The 19,947-nt window shown below is 37.5% G+C and overlaps 1 protein-coding gene across 3 annotated transcripts in view; it reads left to right on the forward strand.

Moving 5' to 3' along the window:
- Positions 1-19,947, forward strand: part of dnajc5b (DnaJ (Hsp40) homolog, subfamily C, member 5 beta) — a 67,659-nt gene that overhangs the window by 40,166 nt on the left and 7,546 nt on the right. For all 3 annotated transcript variants that reach the window (XM_028803580.2, XM_028803581.2, XM_028803579.2), the window contains exon 4: positions 5,124-5,298. In XM_028803580.2, the coding sequence (XP_028659413.1) occupies positions 5,124-5,298 (175 nt within the window). The remainder of the gene's footprint in view (positions 1-5,123; positions 5,299-19,947) is intronic.

Below are 19,947 nucleotides of genomic sequence, written 5' to 3' on the forward strand. Positions count from 1 at the left end.
CTACTTTGGAGCAGTGATGAAAGATACATTTAGATCATAAGGTGACAGGCAAGCATTTTAGTGTATGTTATTGCAACAGGTCTTTCACAAGAGCCCTCACAGCTAAAATAATTAGTGTTATCAATTTATAATAATAAAAATCTACTCTCTCTATATATATAAAATCATAAGCCTAAAAGTGCAACGATGACATTTTTATGTCACGCTTTAAATAGGGCTTATTCTAAAACCTACATATATATGTTTGGTATCATTCTTTTCAGAATTTATCAAACTTTAATGTGATGTTGTTAGATTTTCAGATTCTTATTCTGTTTTTAAATTAAAAACTAAAAAATATCAAGAACTCACATCTCGCAAGACGGGACTTTGTGCCAAAAGATTTAACCACGCCCGGGCCGGATATAAAACACAAAAAGTAGGAAAACTATTGTACAGGCTTTTAAATGTTTGAAGTGCTGTGCGAGATGCAGATCATGCAGCACGGCAGCAGCAGCAACCCAGCAGCTGATCGAGCAAAGAGGAGGTAAAAAAAACTGTATTTATTTACCATCGTATCACCATTTAAAAGGGGGTTTCGGAGGAGTGACCGCGTCTCCTTGGGGTGTGTTCAGCCCCTCTCTTCACAACGCGAGCAGCAGAGACACAAAGAGGCTGGCGAGCAAAGCGAGCAGGGGGGATCTCCCTAGTAATAATAATAATAATAATCCTTATTGAATTTTGACAATAAATAACATTACAATAAAAAGAAAAAAAATAATTCAGACGTGAGCGTCAGTAGGCTTTGCACCCTAGGAACTAAATTAATTTTTCTGATCATAAAATAGGCCATTACGATAGGAATTGATGAGAAGAATACATAATTAATTGCAGATTACGATACAGACCATCCTCAAGAAACTGTGACACACAGACAAACACCCATCATCAAGATATTGATGTTTTCGGTATCAGGGGATCCTAAAATGTTGTGATCTGTCAAAAAAAGGAGACTGGAAATTTTGATGAATCTAAAGCTGTCGCTAGTACCCCATAGACGATAGGCTATGGTGGGGGAGGGTGCAAACCAAAAAACAGTCATTGAAATATGACTAAATGAAAATATTTTTGGTTTTGGATTAATCTTCTGCAGTTTCCTTCTTTTATATCCTGTCCTTTCTGATGCAGTCTTCCATATATATATTACCAGTACACAAACTGATTCTTTGGTGAACTAATTCAGTGTACTGTACTGCAAGTCTCTTGTGTGCAGTTTGTGAACGAACTTCTCCAGATCAGTAGGAGGCATATTGGTTCATTCAATCAGTCAGTGTGCTGAGACGGTCATAGTCACTCAGTCAGAGTGAACCGATCAGTGGGAGGTGCTTGGTATCATCTACCAAGTCAGCCATTGGCTAGTTGTCATCATGACCATTTTGCTGAAACAATTTACTGATAGGCTATTTCCTGAAAACAGCAGCCATTTGAGTGAAGTTAAAATGGTAGCTCCAGACTGTTGCTACCTTGTCCTGGAATGCTATATGCATGCCTTGAAAATATTCATTCTTTAATGTCACTTAACAAGTAAGTTTATTGCATATCACTACTCACCACATATTAGCTATCAGGTGGTGAAGGAGTAGTAATAGAGTGTTGTACCATGTTAGCGATTATGGATGCAATGAGAAGTCAAGAGAAATTACACCTTTTATTGCCTAACTGAACAGATTACAATATGCAAGCTTTTGAGGTAGATCATGCCCCTTCTTCATGCAAGTTATATGTGAAAGAGATCGCACTAGAACTAGAAGACAGGAGGTGATTTGGGTCTAGAATGGTCAATGCTATGATGGGCAATTGAGCCAGGAAATACACCAACCTTTTTAAAAGATGTCCAGGAATCCGTTATGACCACAGAGAATCAGCACCTCAATTTTATGTTTTGTCCAAAGGGCGATGCCAACTTTTGTCCCCGTAATTACACTAGACCATTGAAAGCCACACACAGACAAGAGAGTATGTGGACAATTCTTTTATCAGCAACCTTACCCTTCCTGGGTGGTCTCACATCCAAGTACAGGCCAGACTCAAACATGCTTATCTTAAGGTGGATTACCTGTTCTGAAATGCGCAGCACCTGCGGCAATGGGAAAACATCCCCAGATGGAAAACACAACGCAAACTCAGAATATAGTCAGGAACAAATGATAAAAGGAATAAAAGCAGTAAAATAAATTACAAGAAGTAAAATGTGGAAAAATGATCAAAAAGAACCTAAATAAATTTAAGCCACAGAGGATTCTGACAACAGGAGCTTGTCTGTTGTAATTTTCTTTTTCCAACTGCAAAGTAGCTTAACCTACCTGGGCCAGGGGATCTTGACTCCTCCTTGTACTTTACCACAGAGGGCTACTTGGATTTAAAGGGTGCAAAATGGCTGTTTTTTAACCTGGAAAACAATAGTTTAGGCCACTGCTGTATAGAACACTTATTGAAAGAGCAGTTCTGAGTACTCATATTTGATAAATATGGAAGGAAGTTCAAGCCAGTCAAAGGGCTGCTTTAGATTTGTCATGGTTTATCTGCCTTTAGAATTTGTAAAGAAAATTATAAAATAGTTCATCTGGAGCATACAGTATAGGCTTTAGATTAGAGATTAAATTAAATTAAACTAATTTTTTTGTCTCCAAGAGAAAATTAAAATTGTATAGAAGTTCCAAAAAATCATAATAAAAACACACATCCCTAACACACATAAGAACTTCTTGCTAGGGTAATAGAAAGCTGCTGCTGTCAGTAACAGGCTTACAGGTGAGAGTTTCATGGGGGTCAGACTGTGATGGTCTGGGTTAGCGCCACATCCTTTAGCAGCTATTAAACTCAGAACCGTCGACAAAATGTCTGAACATGAGTTGGGCAAATAAGGCAAGGGTTGGTGTAAAGTGATAAGTGCTTTATTCGACAAAAACAAAGTGTTTAAAAATTGCAGTGCAAATTCATCCATCCATCCATTCTTTTTCTAACCCACTGAATCCGAACACAGGGTCACGGGGGTCTGCTGGAGCCAATCCCAGCCAACACAGGGCACAAGGCAGGAACCAATCCCGGGCAGGGTGCCAACCCACCGCAGGACACACACAAACACACCCACACACCAAGCACACACTAAGGCCAACTTAGAATCGCCAGTCCACCTAACCTGCATGTCTTTGGGCTGTGGGAGGAAACCGGAGCACCCGGAGGAAACCCACGCAGACACGGGGAGAACATGCAAACTCCGTGCAAATTCATAAATAAATAAATAGTCCATATAAACTGTGAATTTTGTGGAGGTTAAAATCAATCCATAAATAGAATAAATATTTCCAATAAAAAAGAGGTTAAATCTCAATCAGATTCTTTTTTTAAAAACATGTTATAACGATAAAAAATACAACATGAAAAAACAGTCCAAAACAGTCAAACGACACATAAATGAGATACTTGATGGCAACAACTCAGAATTACTGCAAAATGAAAGCATAATTATCATGTCAAGATATGGAATCAGATTTAGATAACCTTTCTGCCAGCTGTCAAACAAAACATAGGAAAGAAACATTACCTTGTTGTCCAAAATATTTTTTTATTATGAAGAATGTATTACCATGCAAGTACTGAGTTGAAAGCCCTTGGGCTAATGGTTGATATTTAAATTTAAATGTTTATTTTTTTAACAATAATGCAACATAGATGCTCTACTGATATAGTAGATCCAGTATTTCATAATTTTGGCTCTGTATGCCACTGAAATGGATTTGAAATGAAGCAATCAAGATGAGATTAAAGTGTAGATTTTCACCCCTGTTTCAGACTGCCTGACGTCTGTAACCCCTGGACATCACCAAAAGTTGGATTTCATCCTTTGTGATGCTTTGTCTGGCCTTTACTGCTCTGTCTTCATTTGCTGCTTGTTTGTTGGTCTTTCTGCCTTCGGTTTCATCTTCAGCAACTGAAATACATGTTCATCTGGGTTGAAGACAGGGGACTGGTTTAGATCAGGGTCCCCTTCACCCGTGACAATTAAATAACTGGTAAAGATAATGGATGGAACTTGCAGTAATTCTGCTGTAGGAGATCACATATTTTTATAATAGAGCTAGGATTGCATTATTAATATTAACAGCTGAATTAATTATTTTACTAAGATAGCAGCCCCGACTCCAGGCTTAAATGGTAAGGGGAAGCATGGTGTGATAAAGTCCTAAAAATCCAACATAACACTATACCCGATGGCAGACTGCTACCTTAAATAATTCAAGTGTGAGTCCACCAACAGTTAACAACAGAAAGGTGCAATGATTACAGTACTTTTCAAAATGTCACCTGAGGCAGGGTACATTTTTGCTGCCCATTTGCCACCCTCCATTCTTACTAGGCATGAGATGATACATTTAATTCACTTGCAATATGTATTGCTGCACAGGTTTCGTGAAACATTGGAAAAAAAACAATGTTTTTCCATAAAATGTGGAACGACATTAAAGATTAGACAAATAAAAGACAAAATTGGTATTTAAAACAATCAAATGTATAATACAAAACTGAATGTGAAACAAAATTTGGCTGCATTGTTCCCCTTTCCCTGCTTCTCTAAATACCTCAGCTGTTTCAAACTGTTCTGCAAACCACAAGATGCCTGCCCTTTTAACTAAACATGTGCTATGCAAACTTAAAGAGACTTTTAACAGACATTGTGACACCCTAAACAGATTCCAGAAATTAGCAAAATTTTACAAATGACATAATCAATATATATACTATAGCGCATCAGGGTCTGGACATGAGGACCTTATCAAAGTGCTGCCTGAGGTGATTGCCTCATCATCTCACTTTGGTCAAGCCAGATAGGGTGGGTTAGGGGGTGGGGAGTGTTGAGACTTAGCCCAACTAAATGAGCCCTTGGAGCCGGGCCTGTAAAATAGTACCAAATTATTAAAATGTATATTTTCATGAAATCAATAAATAATTCATTTGAGTTGTTTACAAAGACTAATTCATACTTGGAGTGCACCATAAATGTAAGTGAAATTGATAGGAAATGATGCAATCTTTTTTTTTCTTTGTACATCTGCCAACTCTAGTTTTCTCTTTTCTTCACCTAGAGTCTCTTTGCAATTTGTGGACTGCTTACGGGATGCTACTTCTGTTGCTGTTTGTGCTGTTGCTGTAACTGTTGCTGTGGGAAATGCAAACCCAAAGCAGCTGGTGGTGAAGACTATGACTGCTATGTCTCTCCTGAAGACCTTGAGGAACAAATTCGGACTGACATGGAAAGAGGTTAGTTGTTACTGATTACCAGCGTTGTTGTAGAAGCAGTAAAATGTGTACTGCAGATTCAAATGGCGCAAACTTTCATAATGTGGTTATATTCAAAGATGACTGCGTGCTTCTAAATTCATCCATTATGGGTTCAACCATAAATTTCACTAACAATTTAGATCTACGCCTATTTATTTTCATTTGTACTATTCAATAAAGTGAACAGCACAACCATACAAACTCTTTGTACCTGTATTGATCCTATGCAAAGCTCAGTTTACAAATGAGATAGACCTTTTTATTTTTTCCTAAAGGTCATTCCAGGAGCACTTAAAGAACTGAATGACTTGCCTTGCATTAGAGCTTCTGCTGTCAATTAACAGGCTTGTAGGTGGGAGTAAGATGAAGTCAGACCTGCTCAGATTTTCTACAGGTTTAAATTTAAAGTCATTAACATCTAAATTGAGAAGGTCCAGCTTGTAGTATCCACAAATGGAACATACTGATAGACATTTACTTTCTTGTTTGAAGTCATCAGAATGATTCATCATTAAGATATTGGCACAGAGTGAATCATTTCTGTTGCTGTGGCAAACACGATGATGTAAACTCTCCATGGGAAGTAATGTGGACAATTCAGTTCTCATTTCAATGTCTGGATCACACATGAATTTTTAATTTTACTGTGCTTCCCTTTTTCACCATTTCTCATTCACATAAATCTCCAGTCCCGCCCCTTCTTTTTCCACTTAGTCCAATAAACACCTTCTAACATTCAAATCAAAGGTTTTAGCTAGTCCTCTGCAGTACCCATATCACAGTTCCTGTACTCGCCCTAGCTTGATGTGAGATATGACAGCTCATACAGCTATTATAGAAACAACCAAACATTTTTCACTATATAGAGTCAAGCAAGATCTGAATCATATCCACATTTCTTTTATCCTCACTCTGTATTTTTACCCGTCCCATGCTTGGATGAACTTGTCATTTTTATTCTCATTACGGATCTTCACCCTTTTGACCTTTCAATCTTCTGACTAGCAGCTCCTCTGACAGGATGTAACAGAGCTCCTTAAGTGGCAGTGAATGCAATATTCCCTAGTTAATACGTGAATATTTAATATATTCCACATTACATTCCTTAGTGTTTTTTACTTTCTCAAATATTAAAGACATAGGAAGTTATAAATAGGCAGTTTTGGCCCAAATATGTTAAAAAGCCTGTGGATATGAATGTATTGAGACAGAGGAAGGCACAAATTAAAAAAGGTAAACTATCAAGACATTCTGCCATGCTGGGAATAGCAAACCAGTGTTAGACCTTGTCTGTCTGATGGTGAAGCTTGCTCGATTGCTTATCACAGTAGCACCCCAAAATGCTCTTTTCCCTCCTATCTCTTTTTTGACCCTAGTTTTTCTTCCTCTCACTATTTGAACATTCATGACATTCTTCTTTTAAGTAAGCCTCAAATCCCAATCACATTCAGAGTCAGGGATGGTCTACCATTTGCTTCAGGAACACAAGGTTTGAAATTTCTATAACAGGTCCTTGTGCTCCAGCACCCACTAAGCCTTCTATTGGCTTTAATGGGCTGTGATCGATGACAGATCCAACTGTCATGTTCAACTGTAATTGTGTGATTGCTGATGTGGAATGAGTCACCTGCTTAGATAAATACTCTAAGGTTCCATCATTACATCAGGCTCAATCACCTGAGGGCTATAAAGCCCAGTCTGTGTCTGCCTCCCTTTCAATTGAGTGGCGTTAACAACAACAACATTTATTTATATAGCACATTTTCATACAAAAAGTAGCTCAAAGTGCTTTACATAATGAAGAAAAGAAAAATAAAAGACAAAATAACAAATTAAAATAAGACAACATTAGTTAACATAGAAAAGGAGTAAGGTCCGATGGCCAGGGTGGACAGAAAAAACAAAAAAAAACTCCAGAAAGCTGGAGAAAAAAATAAAATCTGTAGGGGTTCCAGGCCACGAGACCGCCTAGTCCCCTCTGGGCATTCTACCTAACATAAATGAAATAGTCCTCTTTGTAGTTAGGGTTCTCATGGAGTCACTTGATGCTGATGGTCATACAGACTTCTGGCTTTTAATCCATCCATCATTTTTGGAACATCATGGTACTTAGAGTAGATGGTGGTGGCACAAGCCACCACCAAAAGGACACCGGAAAAGGAAACAGAAGAGAGAGTAGGGGTTAGTACAGATTTTAGAGCCACCATGAATAGTTATTATAATGAATTGGATATACAGAGTATCAGGATTAAATTACAGTGAAGTTATGAGAAGGCCATGTTAAAGTAATGTGTTTTCAGCAGTTTTTTAAAGTGCTCCACTGTATTAGCCTGGCAAATTCCTATTGGCAGGCTATTCCAGATTTTAGGTGCATAACAGCAGAAGGCCGCCTCACTACTTCTTTTAAGTTTTGCTCTTGGAATTCTAAGGAGACACTCAGTTGAGGATCTGAGGTTGCGATTTGGAATATAAGACGTCAGACATTCCGATATATAGGATGGGGCGAGATTATTAGTTAGTTAGCTTTCAGTTTGGTGCTGTGCTCCCCTTTTGTGATGCCTGTGTATTTGCTTTTGGTTGTGTAGGTCTTTGGTCCGTGTACTTTTTGGTATTTGAAAATTTCATTTTAGAAGCAAAAATGAAAAAACAAAAATGAAAGGAATTTTCAGATTTTGATTTTTGATCAAAGAATGAAATGATGGAAAATAAGGTATTTTTTAATTCTGTGGTAGCAAATAACAGTGATAAACTTAAAATTGGTCCGTGTACTTTTTGGTATTTGAAATTTCATTTTAAAAGCAAAAAAGGAAAAACGAAAATGAAAGGAATGTTCAGATTTTGATTTTTGATCAAAAAATGAAATGAGGGAAAATAAGGTATTTTTTAATTCTGTGGTAACAAATAGCAGTCATAAACTTAAAATTACACATACTTTTCTCGATTTATTTGCGATTCAAATAATGAAAGTGTAATAGCTCAAAAACAACAAAACAGACGCATTTTCGTTGTCTGAAACCGGAGGTACTTCTTCTTCTGCGTGATTTTTGACAACACGTACAAACAGTCCTCCTCCTCACAACACATCGACCGACGGCCTTGAAGGTACACTGCATGGCATCAGCAGAGGATGGATCATTAGATAGATAGATAGATAGATAGATAGATAGATAGATAGATAGATAGATAGATAGATAGATAGATAGATAGATAGATAGATAGATAGATAGATAGATAGATACTTTATTAATCTCAAGGGGAAATTCACATACTCCAGCAGCACCTTACTGATACAAAAAAACAATATTAAATTAAAGATTGATAATAATGCAGGTAAAAACAGACAATAACTTTATATAATGTTAACGTTTACCCCCCCGGGTCGAATTCAAAAGTCGCATAGTTTGGGGGAGGAACGATCTCCTCAATCTGTCAGTGGAGCAGGACAGTGACAGCAGTCTGTCGCTGAAGCTGCTCCTCTGTCTGGAGATGATACTGTTCAGTGGATGCAGTGGATTTTCAATAATTGATAGGAGCCTGCTGAGCGCCCGTCTCTCTGCCACAGATGTCAAACTGTCCAGCTCCATGCCAACAATAGAGCTTGCCTTCCTCACCAGTTTGTCCAGGCGTGAGGCATCTTTCTTCTTAATGCTGCCTCCCCAGCAGACAACCGCGTAGAAGAGGACGCTCGCCACAACCGTCTCACATTACGTTGTTTTTTCGGAACAGTAAAAGAGTGACACTCCGGGACGAGGACATAACTGCAGAAAAATGAGTCGCATCTTTCAGGTAAAAATGCAAGCTTTGCAAACTTTGCTTCATTGATGTGGCAGTTCTTTTATGAATGTTATTGTTATTACTTACTGTGAAACTGATAAAATTTGGTGATTTCATTTACTAACACTAAGTCTGGCAATTTTTATAGTGCTAGCATTTTGAATGGTTGCTCATTGACTTTTACCGGCAACTATACAGTAAACATTTCGAGTATTAACAGTGCGCACAAATGTAACGCATGTTAGGAGAGCAACGTAATTTGCAGAAAGTTTTCTTAACATGTGTTACACTTGTCAATGAGCAACCATTCACACATTTACACACATTCAAAATGCTAGCACTATAAAAATTGCCAGATTTAGTGTTAGTAAATTAAATCACCAAATGTTAGCTGTTTCACAGTAAGTAACAACATGAACGTTCATAAAAGAACTGCCACATCAATGAAGCCAAGTTTGCAAAGCTTGTATTTTTACCTGAAAAATGCGACTCATTTTTCTGCAGTTATGTCCTCGTCCCGGAGTGTCACTCTTTTACTGTTCCGAAAAACAACGTAATGGTCCATCCTCTGCTGATGCCATGCAGTGTAACTCAAGGCCGTCAGTCGATGTGTTGTGAGGAGGAGGGCTGTTCGTACGTGTCGTCAAAAATCGCGCAGAAGAAGAAGTACCTCCGGTTTCAGACAACGAAAATGCGTCAATTTTGGTTTTTTTGAGCTATAACACATTCATTATTTGAATCGCAAATAAATCGAGAAAAGTTGTGTAATTTTAAGTTTATGACTGCTATTTGTTACCACAGAATTAAAACATACTTTATTTTCCATCATTTTATTCTTTAATCAAAAATCAAAATCTGAAAATTCCTTTCATTTTTGTTTTTTCATTTTTGCTTCTAAAATGAAATTTCAAATACCAAAAAGTACACGGACCGTCTTTGGACCATTTAGTTATTCATTTTTCTGTTTTTCTTTTTGGTTTTTACTTTTGGCTGTTATTTATTTATTGAAATTAGGACTGCATACTGAATGAATTGTATTTTTGATCTTCTTTGAGGTTTGGATATATTGCATTTTTATTTCTTCTTGTTTTTTTTTTTTCTTTTTCAACTTTATTAACAGCATTGCCATTTTTCTTTATTTGATTCTTTTTGTCCTTCATGCTTCTGCTTTTTTTTCAAAATCATTTTTTTTTGCATTTTATTTTTACCTGTTTGTTTCTTTGAATTAATTGGACCTATTATTTGCCTTATTTTTTGTTTAATTGAATAAAAACCCCTGACTGAGTACTTTGTATCAATAACAGTTTTCCACAATTGTTTTCCTGTTCTTTCGTATTTTTATGGTAAACAATAATAATAATAATATTTATGTAGCACCTTTCATACACTCAAGGACCCTTTACAATTCAATAAACATGCTAACAAGACAATAGAAATGACATACAAGAAAATGAATAATACTCATTGAAGAGATGTGTTTTTAACAGGAGTTTAACATGAATAATAGATTTTTCCTCGCAAAGGCTGAGAGGAAGAGCATTCCAAATTTTAGAGGCTATCACACTGAAAGCTCTGCCACCCATAGTTACTAACCTGTATTTAGGTACAGTGAGTAAGTTAGCGTCCGATGATCTTAATGCACGAGTAGGAGTATAAGGAAGCAGCAGTTTAGACAGGTAATGAGGGGCTAAACCACAACGGGCTTTAAAGGTGAGAAGAATAATTTTATATTTGATTCCTGAAAAGACTGGTAACCAATGCAAATCATAAAGGACAGGAGTGATGTGAGCAGGTTTTGTAGTGTGTGTAAGTAGACGAGCAGCAGAATTCTGAACATATTGTAATCTATTGATATATTTTGTCAGGAGGCCATAAAACAATGCATTGCAATAGTCCAGATGGGTAGTGATGAAAGCATGAATTAGTGTTTCAGTATCCTTCACGCTGAGGAAATAATGCAGATGAGCAATGTTGCAAAGATGAAAAAAAGCTGTCTGTACTATTAAGCTAAGTTGATCAAAGATGACACCCAAATTACAGACTGATGCTGAGGGTTCAACCAGGATCCCATCGACATCAATTTTTAGGCCATGAAGGGTAGAAAGGGCAGATTTGGTACCAACTAGTAAGATTTCTGTTTTATCAGGATTAAAATAAGATCTCTCTCAAGCTTCATCCTCATTCTGAGGGTCAGTACAGAAGAGATATAGGAGATATGATCAATCAATATGAGATACATCAATGTTTTAGCCAGGAAACTAGAAAACAAAGCATACTAGCAAACTCTCAGATATTGTCTGAATAGAGATGACCTGGAAGTGCAAAATGCTGACTTTTTATGCCATCACAGGAGTGATCTCATGCAGTATGCAAGTCTGAATTGTTAGTGACCATGCCAGAAAATAGCACAGTCACAAAAAACAAGGTACCATCGAACAAAGATAAAAATAACTTATGAAGTGATGAAAACGATATAACAAGAAAAAACTAAAGTCATAATATAACTCAGCAATCTCAGAAAGACACAACAAATGGATGCTGTTTTAAATTCTCCACCAGAAATGAGGAAAAAAAAAATAACATTTATGGTCGAGCAAGGAACGACAAGTCCAAGTGATAAATGTTGGGGCACCAATCTAGCCATCCCCGTTTAATCAAAAGCAACAGAAAGCAAAACTAGTGCTCCATGGCGCAGAATAGAAATCAAAAAAGAAGCAAAAATAGACAGCCAATTATGAGTTAAGTAATGCTTCATTACGGAAAGTCACAGGTTAGGAGCTGTGTCCTGCGCTGTGCTCTGCTCACAGAATGACACCTCCTACCAGTGACCTTGTGATTTATAGGTGAGAGGCTGGAAGGGATGGAGTCAGCTGACCTGACTGGGCATCTTCTCGGCACTGTGAAGAAAACCAATGAGGACATGATTAGCGTCAGTGCCACCTGTCACCCCAGAGTGGTATTACATACCTCGAGTGAGCTCAAAGGTGATCCACTGACACACACATGTGGTCACACACTATACATTCACAACAATTGGTCTCACTAAATAAGGTCAGGCAACAAATAACAACTGCAGGGTCTCCTTCCTTCAAGCATCATTCCTGCTACTCTGTTTCTCTATTCCAATTAAGCTAATGGGGCTGGAGTTTATCCCAGCTAGCACAGGGGGTTATGCAGAAACAAAAACACTGAATAGAAAGCCAGCACATCACTGGGAGAACACGCACACCGGAGCTAATATGGCGTTGCCAATTCACCTAATCCATATATCTTTGGACAGTGGGGCATAACTGGAGGAAACTCATGCAAACATGGGGAGAACATGCAAACTCCACACAGGGGGTACCTAGGACGCGAACCCTGGTCTCCTTACTGACAGGCAGCAGCACCACCATGCTGCTCATCATGGTTTCTTTGTAGCACAAAATTAAGAAACTAATAATAATAAAACATTTTATTTACATTGCACACTTTATAAACAATGTCACCTCTATGTGCTTTACTATTAAATACAAAAATAAACAAATAAATAATCATTATGATACACTAACAGCACATGGAAAGAGATACGTTTTCAGTCTCTATTAAAAACAGTCAATGACAGTGAAGACCAAACAGGCTGTGGCAGTTTGTTCCACATGTGTAGACCAGTGGAGCAGAAGGATTAATAATCCATTGTAGACACCTGTGTCTGCAGGACAACAGGACCTGACAATGCAGACTGGAGAGAGACAGTATTAGTGGGTGGACTGAGTAAGTGGGCCCTGAAGATACATGGGTGAAGGAGCAGTAAGATACTTGTATATGACGAACAGGACCTTATACTGCCTCAGTTCCTTAACAGGCAACCAATGCAGACAAAAATGCACATGGGTTATATAGGAATACTTTTGCGAATTAGTAAGTACATGTGCAGTGCTATTTAGGGTGTTATGTAACTTTTAGATGGTCTTTTTGGGGAGATCAAGAAAACGATGGTTGGAATAGTCCAAATTGGTTGATATAAAATTATTTACCAGCTCCTCCGTATCTTGGAATGTCAGGGATGATCTAAATTCGGACATATTCCTGAGGTGATAAAAAGATGTCTTAAACACAAAGCAAAGTGGCTATGGAAAGTAACCATGGGATGAAACTTAACACCTAGCTTTGCAACTAAGTAGGTTAGTGGAATCATCTGTCAATTTACAGTAACATGAGTTCAACTAGATTATTTGTACTGGCATGTAGACATGTTTCATGTGAGTTAAACGTATTACCTATTCGGAACAAACCATTAACTATTTTGGGTTCAGTTTAGGACATCACATATCTACTGCATGAAATGTTTTATGACTTTTCTAATTCTGTACAAAGAGTGATCTAAAGGTTTTCAGCCTGACCTATAAAAGAAAGACCACTAAACCAAACAAGTTTTACTTTTCAATATATTTTCCATGAACACTGTTATACATATAGCAAAATTGACAAGACTTTTCCAGGCCGCTCAAATAGATAATTTTTCTTGTCTGTGCAAACCTCTCTTTTGCAGCCGCCATGAAGTCTTCCTCGTGCAGCCCATGTTGGTATGCTTTCAGACTGGGTAGTAGGTGGTAGTCACACAGAATCCTGTCAAGAGAAGAGGGTGTGCACAGTATCTCTTCAAATCCAGATTCACAGAGTAGTTTTTACAACCGGTGGAGTCTGAGAAAGAGTATTGTTAGGCAGAAGAGAAGAATAGTCAACAGCGTTCCTTGTGACTTTTCCCTGACTAACAGCCCTAAACACCAAAGCAAATCAGTGTAAAACTGAACAGTTATGTGCACCTTTCAAGGCATATAAAAATTAAGACTACATTTTTAATGTCATAAAAATTGTGCACATAATTTTGCCAGAACTGATCTGGGCCTTGAATTTTTTTGGTGTTCGAGAATTACCATGTATCCATTGGTTCAATTTTTCATTACATATGAAATTCTCCTTAAATTTGCTCTAGTCTGAATGAAGAAATACTTCATTTCAGAAGTCAACATTCACCCAAGTCCACTCAATGTGTGAAACCCTAGGTCATGTCTGATTGCTCAAGAAAAATTAAATCAACTAACCAATAACTAATTCAAAAACGTCTCTCATGCATTCTTTGTTACAATTCATTCCAAAATGGCAATGTTTTTTTTTTTCTGTCTTCAATGTTGAAGGCCAGCAAGATTTTAGATGATGTAAAATAGATGCTGTGCCATAACTGAAGCCTATCTCTTGAGTGTGGTACATACTGTACATGGGACTGGTCCTGGCACACATTGGCTAAGTGAGAATAAATCTTGAATGGCATATTGTTCTCTAGTTTTAGAAATTCCAAGACAGCATAACTTCATTTTGTGTTTTTTGGTATCCATGTTGAAATTGTTCTAAAAACAGAAACTTCTTCTTTTTATTTCGGCTGCTCCCGTTAGGGGTTGCCACAGTAGATCATCTTCTTCCATATCTTTCTGTCCTCTGCATCTTGTTCTGTTACACCCATCCCCAGCATGTCTCATACTGCCAACATTCCTACCCTCAGTTCCACTCTCTTTACCTTCCTCCTCTCCTCCTGCCTCTGGACACATCTCACCCCTCTTCTACTCCTTCTTCTTCTTTGGCCAACAGTAGCCCAATTTCCGCCAGCACCCTGTTGGCTAACAGTACTGGTGGCCGTTGTTGTTAACCCGGGGCTTGACCAATCCGGTATGGAAATTTGTATTGTTGTCCGCATATTGATTTGTCAGAATTTTACACCGGATGCCCTTCCTGACATAACCATTCCCATTTATCCGGGCTTGAGTCCGGCACAAAGAAACACACTGGTTTGTGCATCCCCTGTGGCTGGGTTGTTCTAAAAACAGAAACATACTTTATAAACTACAAATGCTACAAATTTTTATTAATTTATTTCAATACACCAGAGATCATCTTTGCATCGTCTATCCAATTGTTGGCTTGTCCACTTGCCCGCTTAATACACAGTAAAAAGCACTCTATTTAAACTCTCTTCTGTTTTTTGTAGGTTAAGGTTCTCTTTTCCTCCTACAAGTCTAGCATTTCCCTTACCTCATGACTTCATTCTCAAAAAATCAAAGGTTTAAAGGTGGTTTAACACCAATACATAGGAGACGAGTCTAACTGCAGTGTGTAATACCTATGACGTAAGTCATGTAATGCCCGGAGCATCACGGAACTCCCACAACGTCAGTCACGAAACTCCATCTGAGTCAGATAACGCACTCACAACCCTAATCTTAAGCAAAGTGTAACCGAGTACTTGATGGGTGTCTCGTAACTGACATGTGACTGTCATGTGTTACATGACTGACCTCATGGGTATTGTAGACTGCAATTACACTCTGTTGTTTTATGGAGCAAATTTCGGAGCTTGTCAGCTGTTTACATATACAGGCAATTGGGTAATATCTCATGCTAGCCAGGTAATCTATCACAATATATATACTAAGGCTCAGTAACTGAAATATTGTGTTTATAACATTCTTTTTTATTTCTACATCTGTTTTCTTCTATGCTGTATACAATTCCAATATTTTGCATGGATTAGTTAATCAACTATTTTTGCTTTATTTTTGATTATTAGATAAGAAATGCAATCTTTACAATCAATCCAGTGGTATAGTTTTCAGTGATGGTTCCTTTTTGTTAAATTTTAGCTTGTATATTTGCTTTTGCCAAATTTTAGGAATCTAAAGTTGATTCTATGAATAATAAGCCCTGTATCTGTCAGCTTGAAGATTCACTTTCATCTTGCATAAATTCCAGGCTTATATTGATTATTTACTTGTCTCCTAGACACTTATTCCATAGATTGATGGTGTTGTTTTCTAGTTATACTCAATTTCCAATTCTGAAGAAGTACATCCTGTTTTCCTCTGACTTATAATTATTGTCCCTTGTGATATTTAAATACGTCACTTCTGAGGCACACTACTTTTCGGTCAATAAATTGTTCTTTCAAACAAAGTCCCAAAAACTGTAGAAAACAACCTTACACAAGGAAGGGTCCATCAGCCTTCAGCTCATATGACAAAAAAGCAAATGAAGAATCATTATAAAATAAAAGATTTATTATCAAAAATGCTCTGTAACACAAAAGCTGCAAGGAGCACAAAAGGCCCAGGAGAAGTCCCCTTAGCACAATACGCAATCCACTGGTGAACAAGTCCCAAAAGCACAAGTCCAAAGAGAGGATGAGAAACTAAGCAAAGAGGAGCAAAAAATCCAGAGAATCAACAGCAAATCAAAGCAGTTGTCACAGAGAGCCAACCAATGCCCAGTGCATACAATGTACCACAAGGAACTGCAAGTTCCTTCAGCCTTTAATACAGTTGAGGGCAGTCCCATAATGGTGATGGACAGGTGGACACAGCTCTTGAGGAACCATCTACAAAATATAAGGATACATAAAAATAAATAATACATAAAACTAACAAAAACACATAATACAAATAATAAACATGCGATAAATGTCCACATTAACATAAACAAAAGAATCAAATGAACAAAAAAAAAAAAAAAACATAAGCCAGCAGAGGAACCCTGGATGAAACATAACAGTTCAAACTTAACATCTAAAGGGAAACACACATTTTATTTCAGCTTGCCCTTTGCAATTCACATTTTCTTTTATGCTTTGCTTTACATCCATACTATTTGTGGGCTTAACATACTTTGGGCACTTCCATTATTTATCAATGTAGTTACCTTGACTATAACTATCATGATAATTGAAATTCTCAGTTGCATTGCAGAATATACTTCTTGTTATGACTCTTCTAGTCTTCCACACCATCTCTAGAGAGTATTCTTTCCTTATGATCTAATCAAATATTTTAGTTTCAGAATCTGATCTCAGACTGAATAATTTAGTCATTTTTTGACTACTACATACTCATTTCACTTACATTACGGCCCACCTTTTTCCTTCTTTGGAGATTACAGCTTTAACTGCTTATATTTTTCCTGTCTGTTAAATTTTATAACCATGTCTTTGTTATGACTATAATCACCAGCCACGTGGAATATTATAACACTATGAAGTGATTTGAGTGGGATTGTCATTAGTTAGACATACAGATAGTCCAATACATGTGAGTCTGTTAAATCTTCTACCAAAAGCAATGGATATAAAGAAATCATAGCTCATTTATCATGAAAGGATTTTGGGATGACCCTATCCTAAAATATAGATTATTTTATTTCTACACCCAGATTCTATATTATGCAGACCCACTCATATGTCCTTCACCCAACACTTGTTCTCTCATTCTTGTACTCAGCTGGTAAGGAAGGAGACACAGTCGTCAGTCACAATACACTTGTAGCTGGGCCTATGGATCTGACTTCAGCCAGCACTGACTGCTTCTGTGTTTCACTTCTCCAGGAGGATATCTTTTTGTTTTTTTTTTTCTTCCCTATACTTCAGATGGCAAGATATAGCAGCAAGGCAAGCAAGGAGAGCAGGCAATAAACTCTTATTCAGTCATCATAGTCTTTAATATTGTTAAATAGTCTTAATATGTGAAAAACAAAGTGAATAAAGCTAAACCTGTGTGTGACAAATCAATTACCACAACATGGCTTTCCGAAGCTGCCACAGATAATGCGGGCTGACACACCTAACGTGTGTGGTGTTCAGTCTCTTTGGGTTACATTGCTGTGCCACACAGTATAGGTCTTGCTGGTGACTGTGTTCTTCCTTCTCCTCCATTCTGGTGCCTTCTACCCTTTATACCTGAAGGGTCACCTACAGTTCCTGGCGGGTCATTTCAAATTTACTTAGGAGTATGGCAAGTGTTTCTTTATTTAATTCTGTGGTTTTGGGATTCATGGGATTTTTCGCCATTTTTCTCTGTTTGTTGACTTCATTATTTAATTTAGTATTGCAATTTCTTTGCCTTGGATTGTCCTTGCTGGTAACTCCCTTTTGCCTTGTGTGATCTATGGAGCTTCTTTTATCTACAAATCTTTTTGTGAATAAAGATTTTTATTTTATAACAATTTATTTTAGAATGATTCAGCACTTGCCCTTATTACTAGCTGGGGTTTGATGGTATATCCCCTCTTTTTAGAAGTGTTTGGGACTACTTTGAAAACTCTGCTTTGAAACACTTTAGTGCCAGATCTCCTAGCTCATGTCAGAATTGAAAACAGGACTCTTGACCAATGAATGTGGAGGAGAGGTTTTTGTCTGCTATGCATGGTCGCAAATGTGTAATTCAATGGGTTACACTTTTATAGAAGCAGATGTAGAAACAGAATCCACAGACAGTTAGGATTAACTGTAATTCCTTTTTGCACCTATCTCAAATTATTGCCATTAGCATCATTTACAGATCTGACAGTGCATGACTTGCACCTTTTAGGATTACAGCCGTGGGTGAGGATCATTGCTGCTCAGGTGGACACTACTTGGGGTTAGGGCTGAATGGAATCAATGAAGACTATTGCCATTTTTTATGTTATTTTTTACACATCTCATGGACTGTTACTCTTTTGTTTGTGTTGCATTTTTAACATTTTTTTCATTCTGATAATTGCAAACTTCTTCAGTTTTTTCACAGAGTTGCACATTACGTTAGTGTGCTATTTTCCTGCTTTATTTAAGTGATTATTTTAGCTAAGTCTTATATTTATATCCAACCTTGGCATCTTCTTACTCTAAATAAGGACATCTTTTTTAACTTTATTCAGGGATGCAGTATTTCAAAATGAGTACCAGATGAATCCACCATAGGTAGCTTTGCTCCTATGAAAGTAACATTGAATGAAACAGATTGCTTGCACCCCACCACTTAATGTGAATAAGCAGATGCTGCTGGTGACATGGTGACCATCTCCTGCCTGTTGCTGTGGCTGAAATGCTGTGAAAGATTAATGAGCTGCTCTTTTTAGCATCCTGGTGACATGTGAAATGAAGATGAAGTTACAGACATTTTTGCTTTGTATCAGTTACTAAACTGTTGATTTTGGCACTTTCAGTAAATAAAAGCAGTTTGTGGAGTAAATAGAAGGTAGGCTGCTACACGTCCATATGGATGAATTAAGTCGAAAAGAATTTTTTAACATAAAAGTAAAGTAAATCTTATTCTCATTATGTTTATCAATACCTAAAGCTTATAGAAACAGCAGAGAGAACCACTCTACCGTATTTCACCACCACAGAAAATTTAGTGAACACTGATGAACCATAGACATTCTGAGAAAAGCAAAAGTCAATGGAGTTTCTTTTGGGTGAGGTGAGCTAATTGTTTCATTGAAGAACTGGGCACAAACATAGAAGAATAACAGTGTCACTAATGAATCTTAAAGCTTATTTTTATGTTGTTTTTGCAACTGGACTAATAATTTACTTATGTATGCATATTTCTCTTTGGAATTTTATCTCTGTAGCCTTTAGAGAAGATTAAACTTTTAAAAAGATGGCTTTTGAACATGCATCCATACCATACCATTTTCTAAGCCTATTTAATCCTGAGAAGGGTCACGGGGGTCTGAAGCCTACCCCAGCAAGCATAGGGTACAAGGCAGAGCAAGCCCTGGACAGGACGCCAGTCCATCACAGGATGAACGCAAAGGCACATACACACACAGGCCAATTTAGCATCACCAGTCCATCTAACCTGCATGTCTTTGGACTGTGGGAGAAAATTGGAGCACCCAGAGGAAACCCATGCAGAGAACCATGGGAAGAACATGTAAACTTCACACAGTGAGGACCCATGATGCCAACTGCCCCACTGTGCCAAAATGCATCCATGGACACAAATTCAAAAGACAGAGATTATTGCTCTTTGTTGTTACTATGCATGCTTATTCATCGTGAAGTGTATA

The sequence above is a fragment of the Erpetoichthys calabaricus genome, chromosome 6 (assembly GCF_900747795.2).
Source record: "Erpetoichthys calabaricus chromosome 6, fErpCal1.3, whole genome shotgun sequence".
NCBI lineage: Eukaryota > Metazoa > Chordata > Cladistia > Polypteriformes > Polypteridae > Erpetoichthys > Erpetoichthys calabaricus.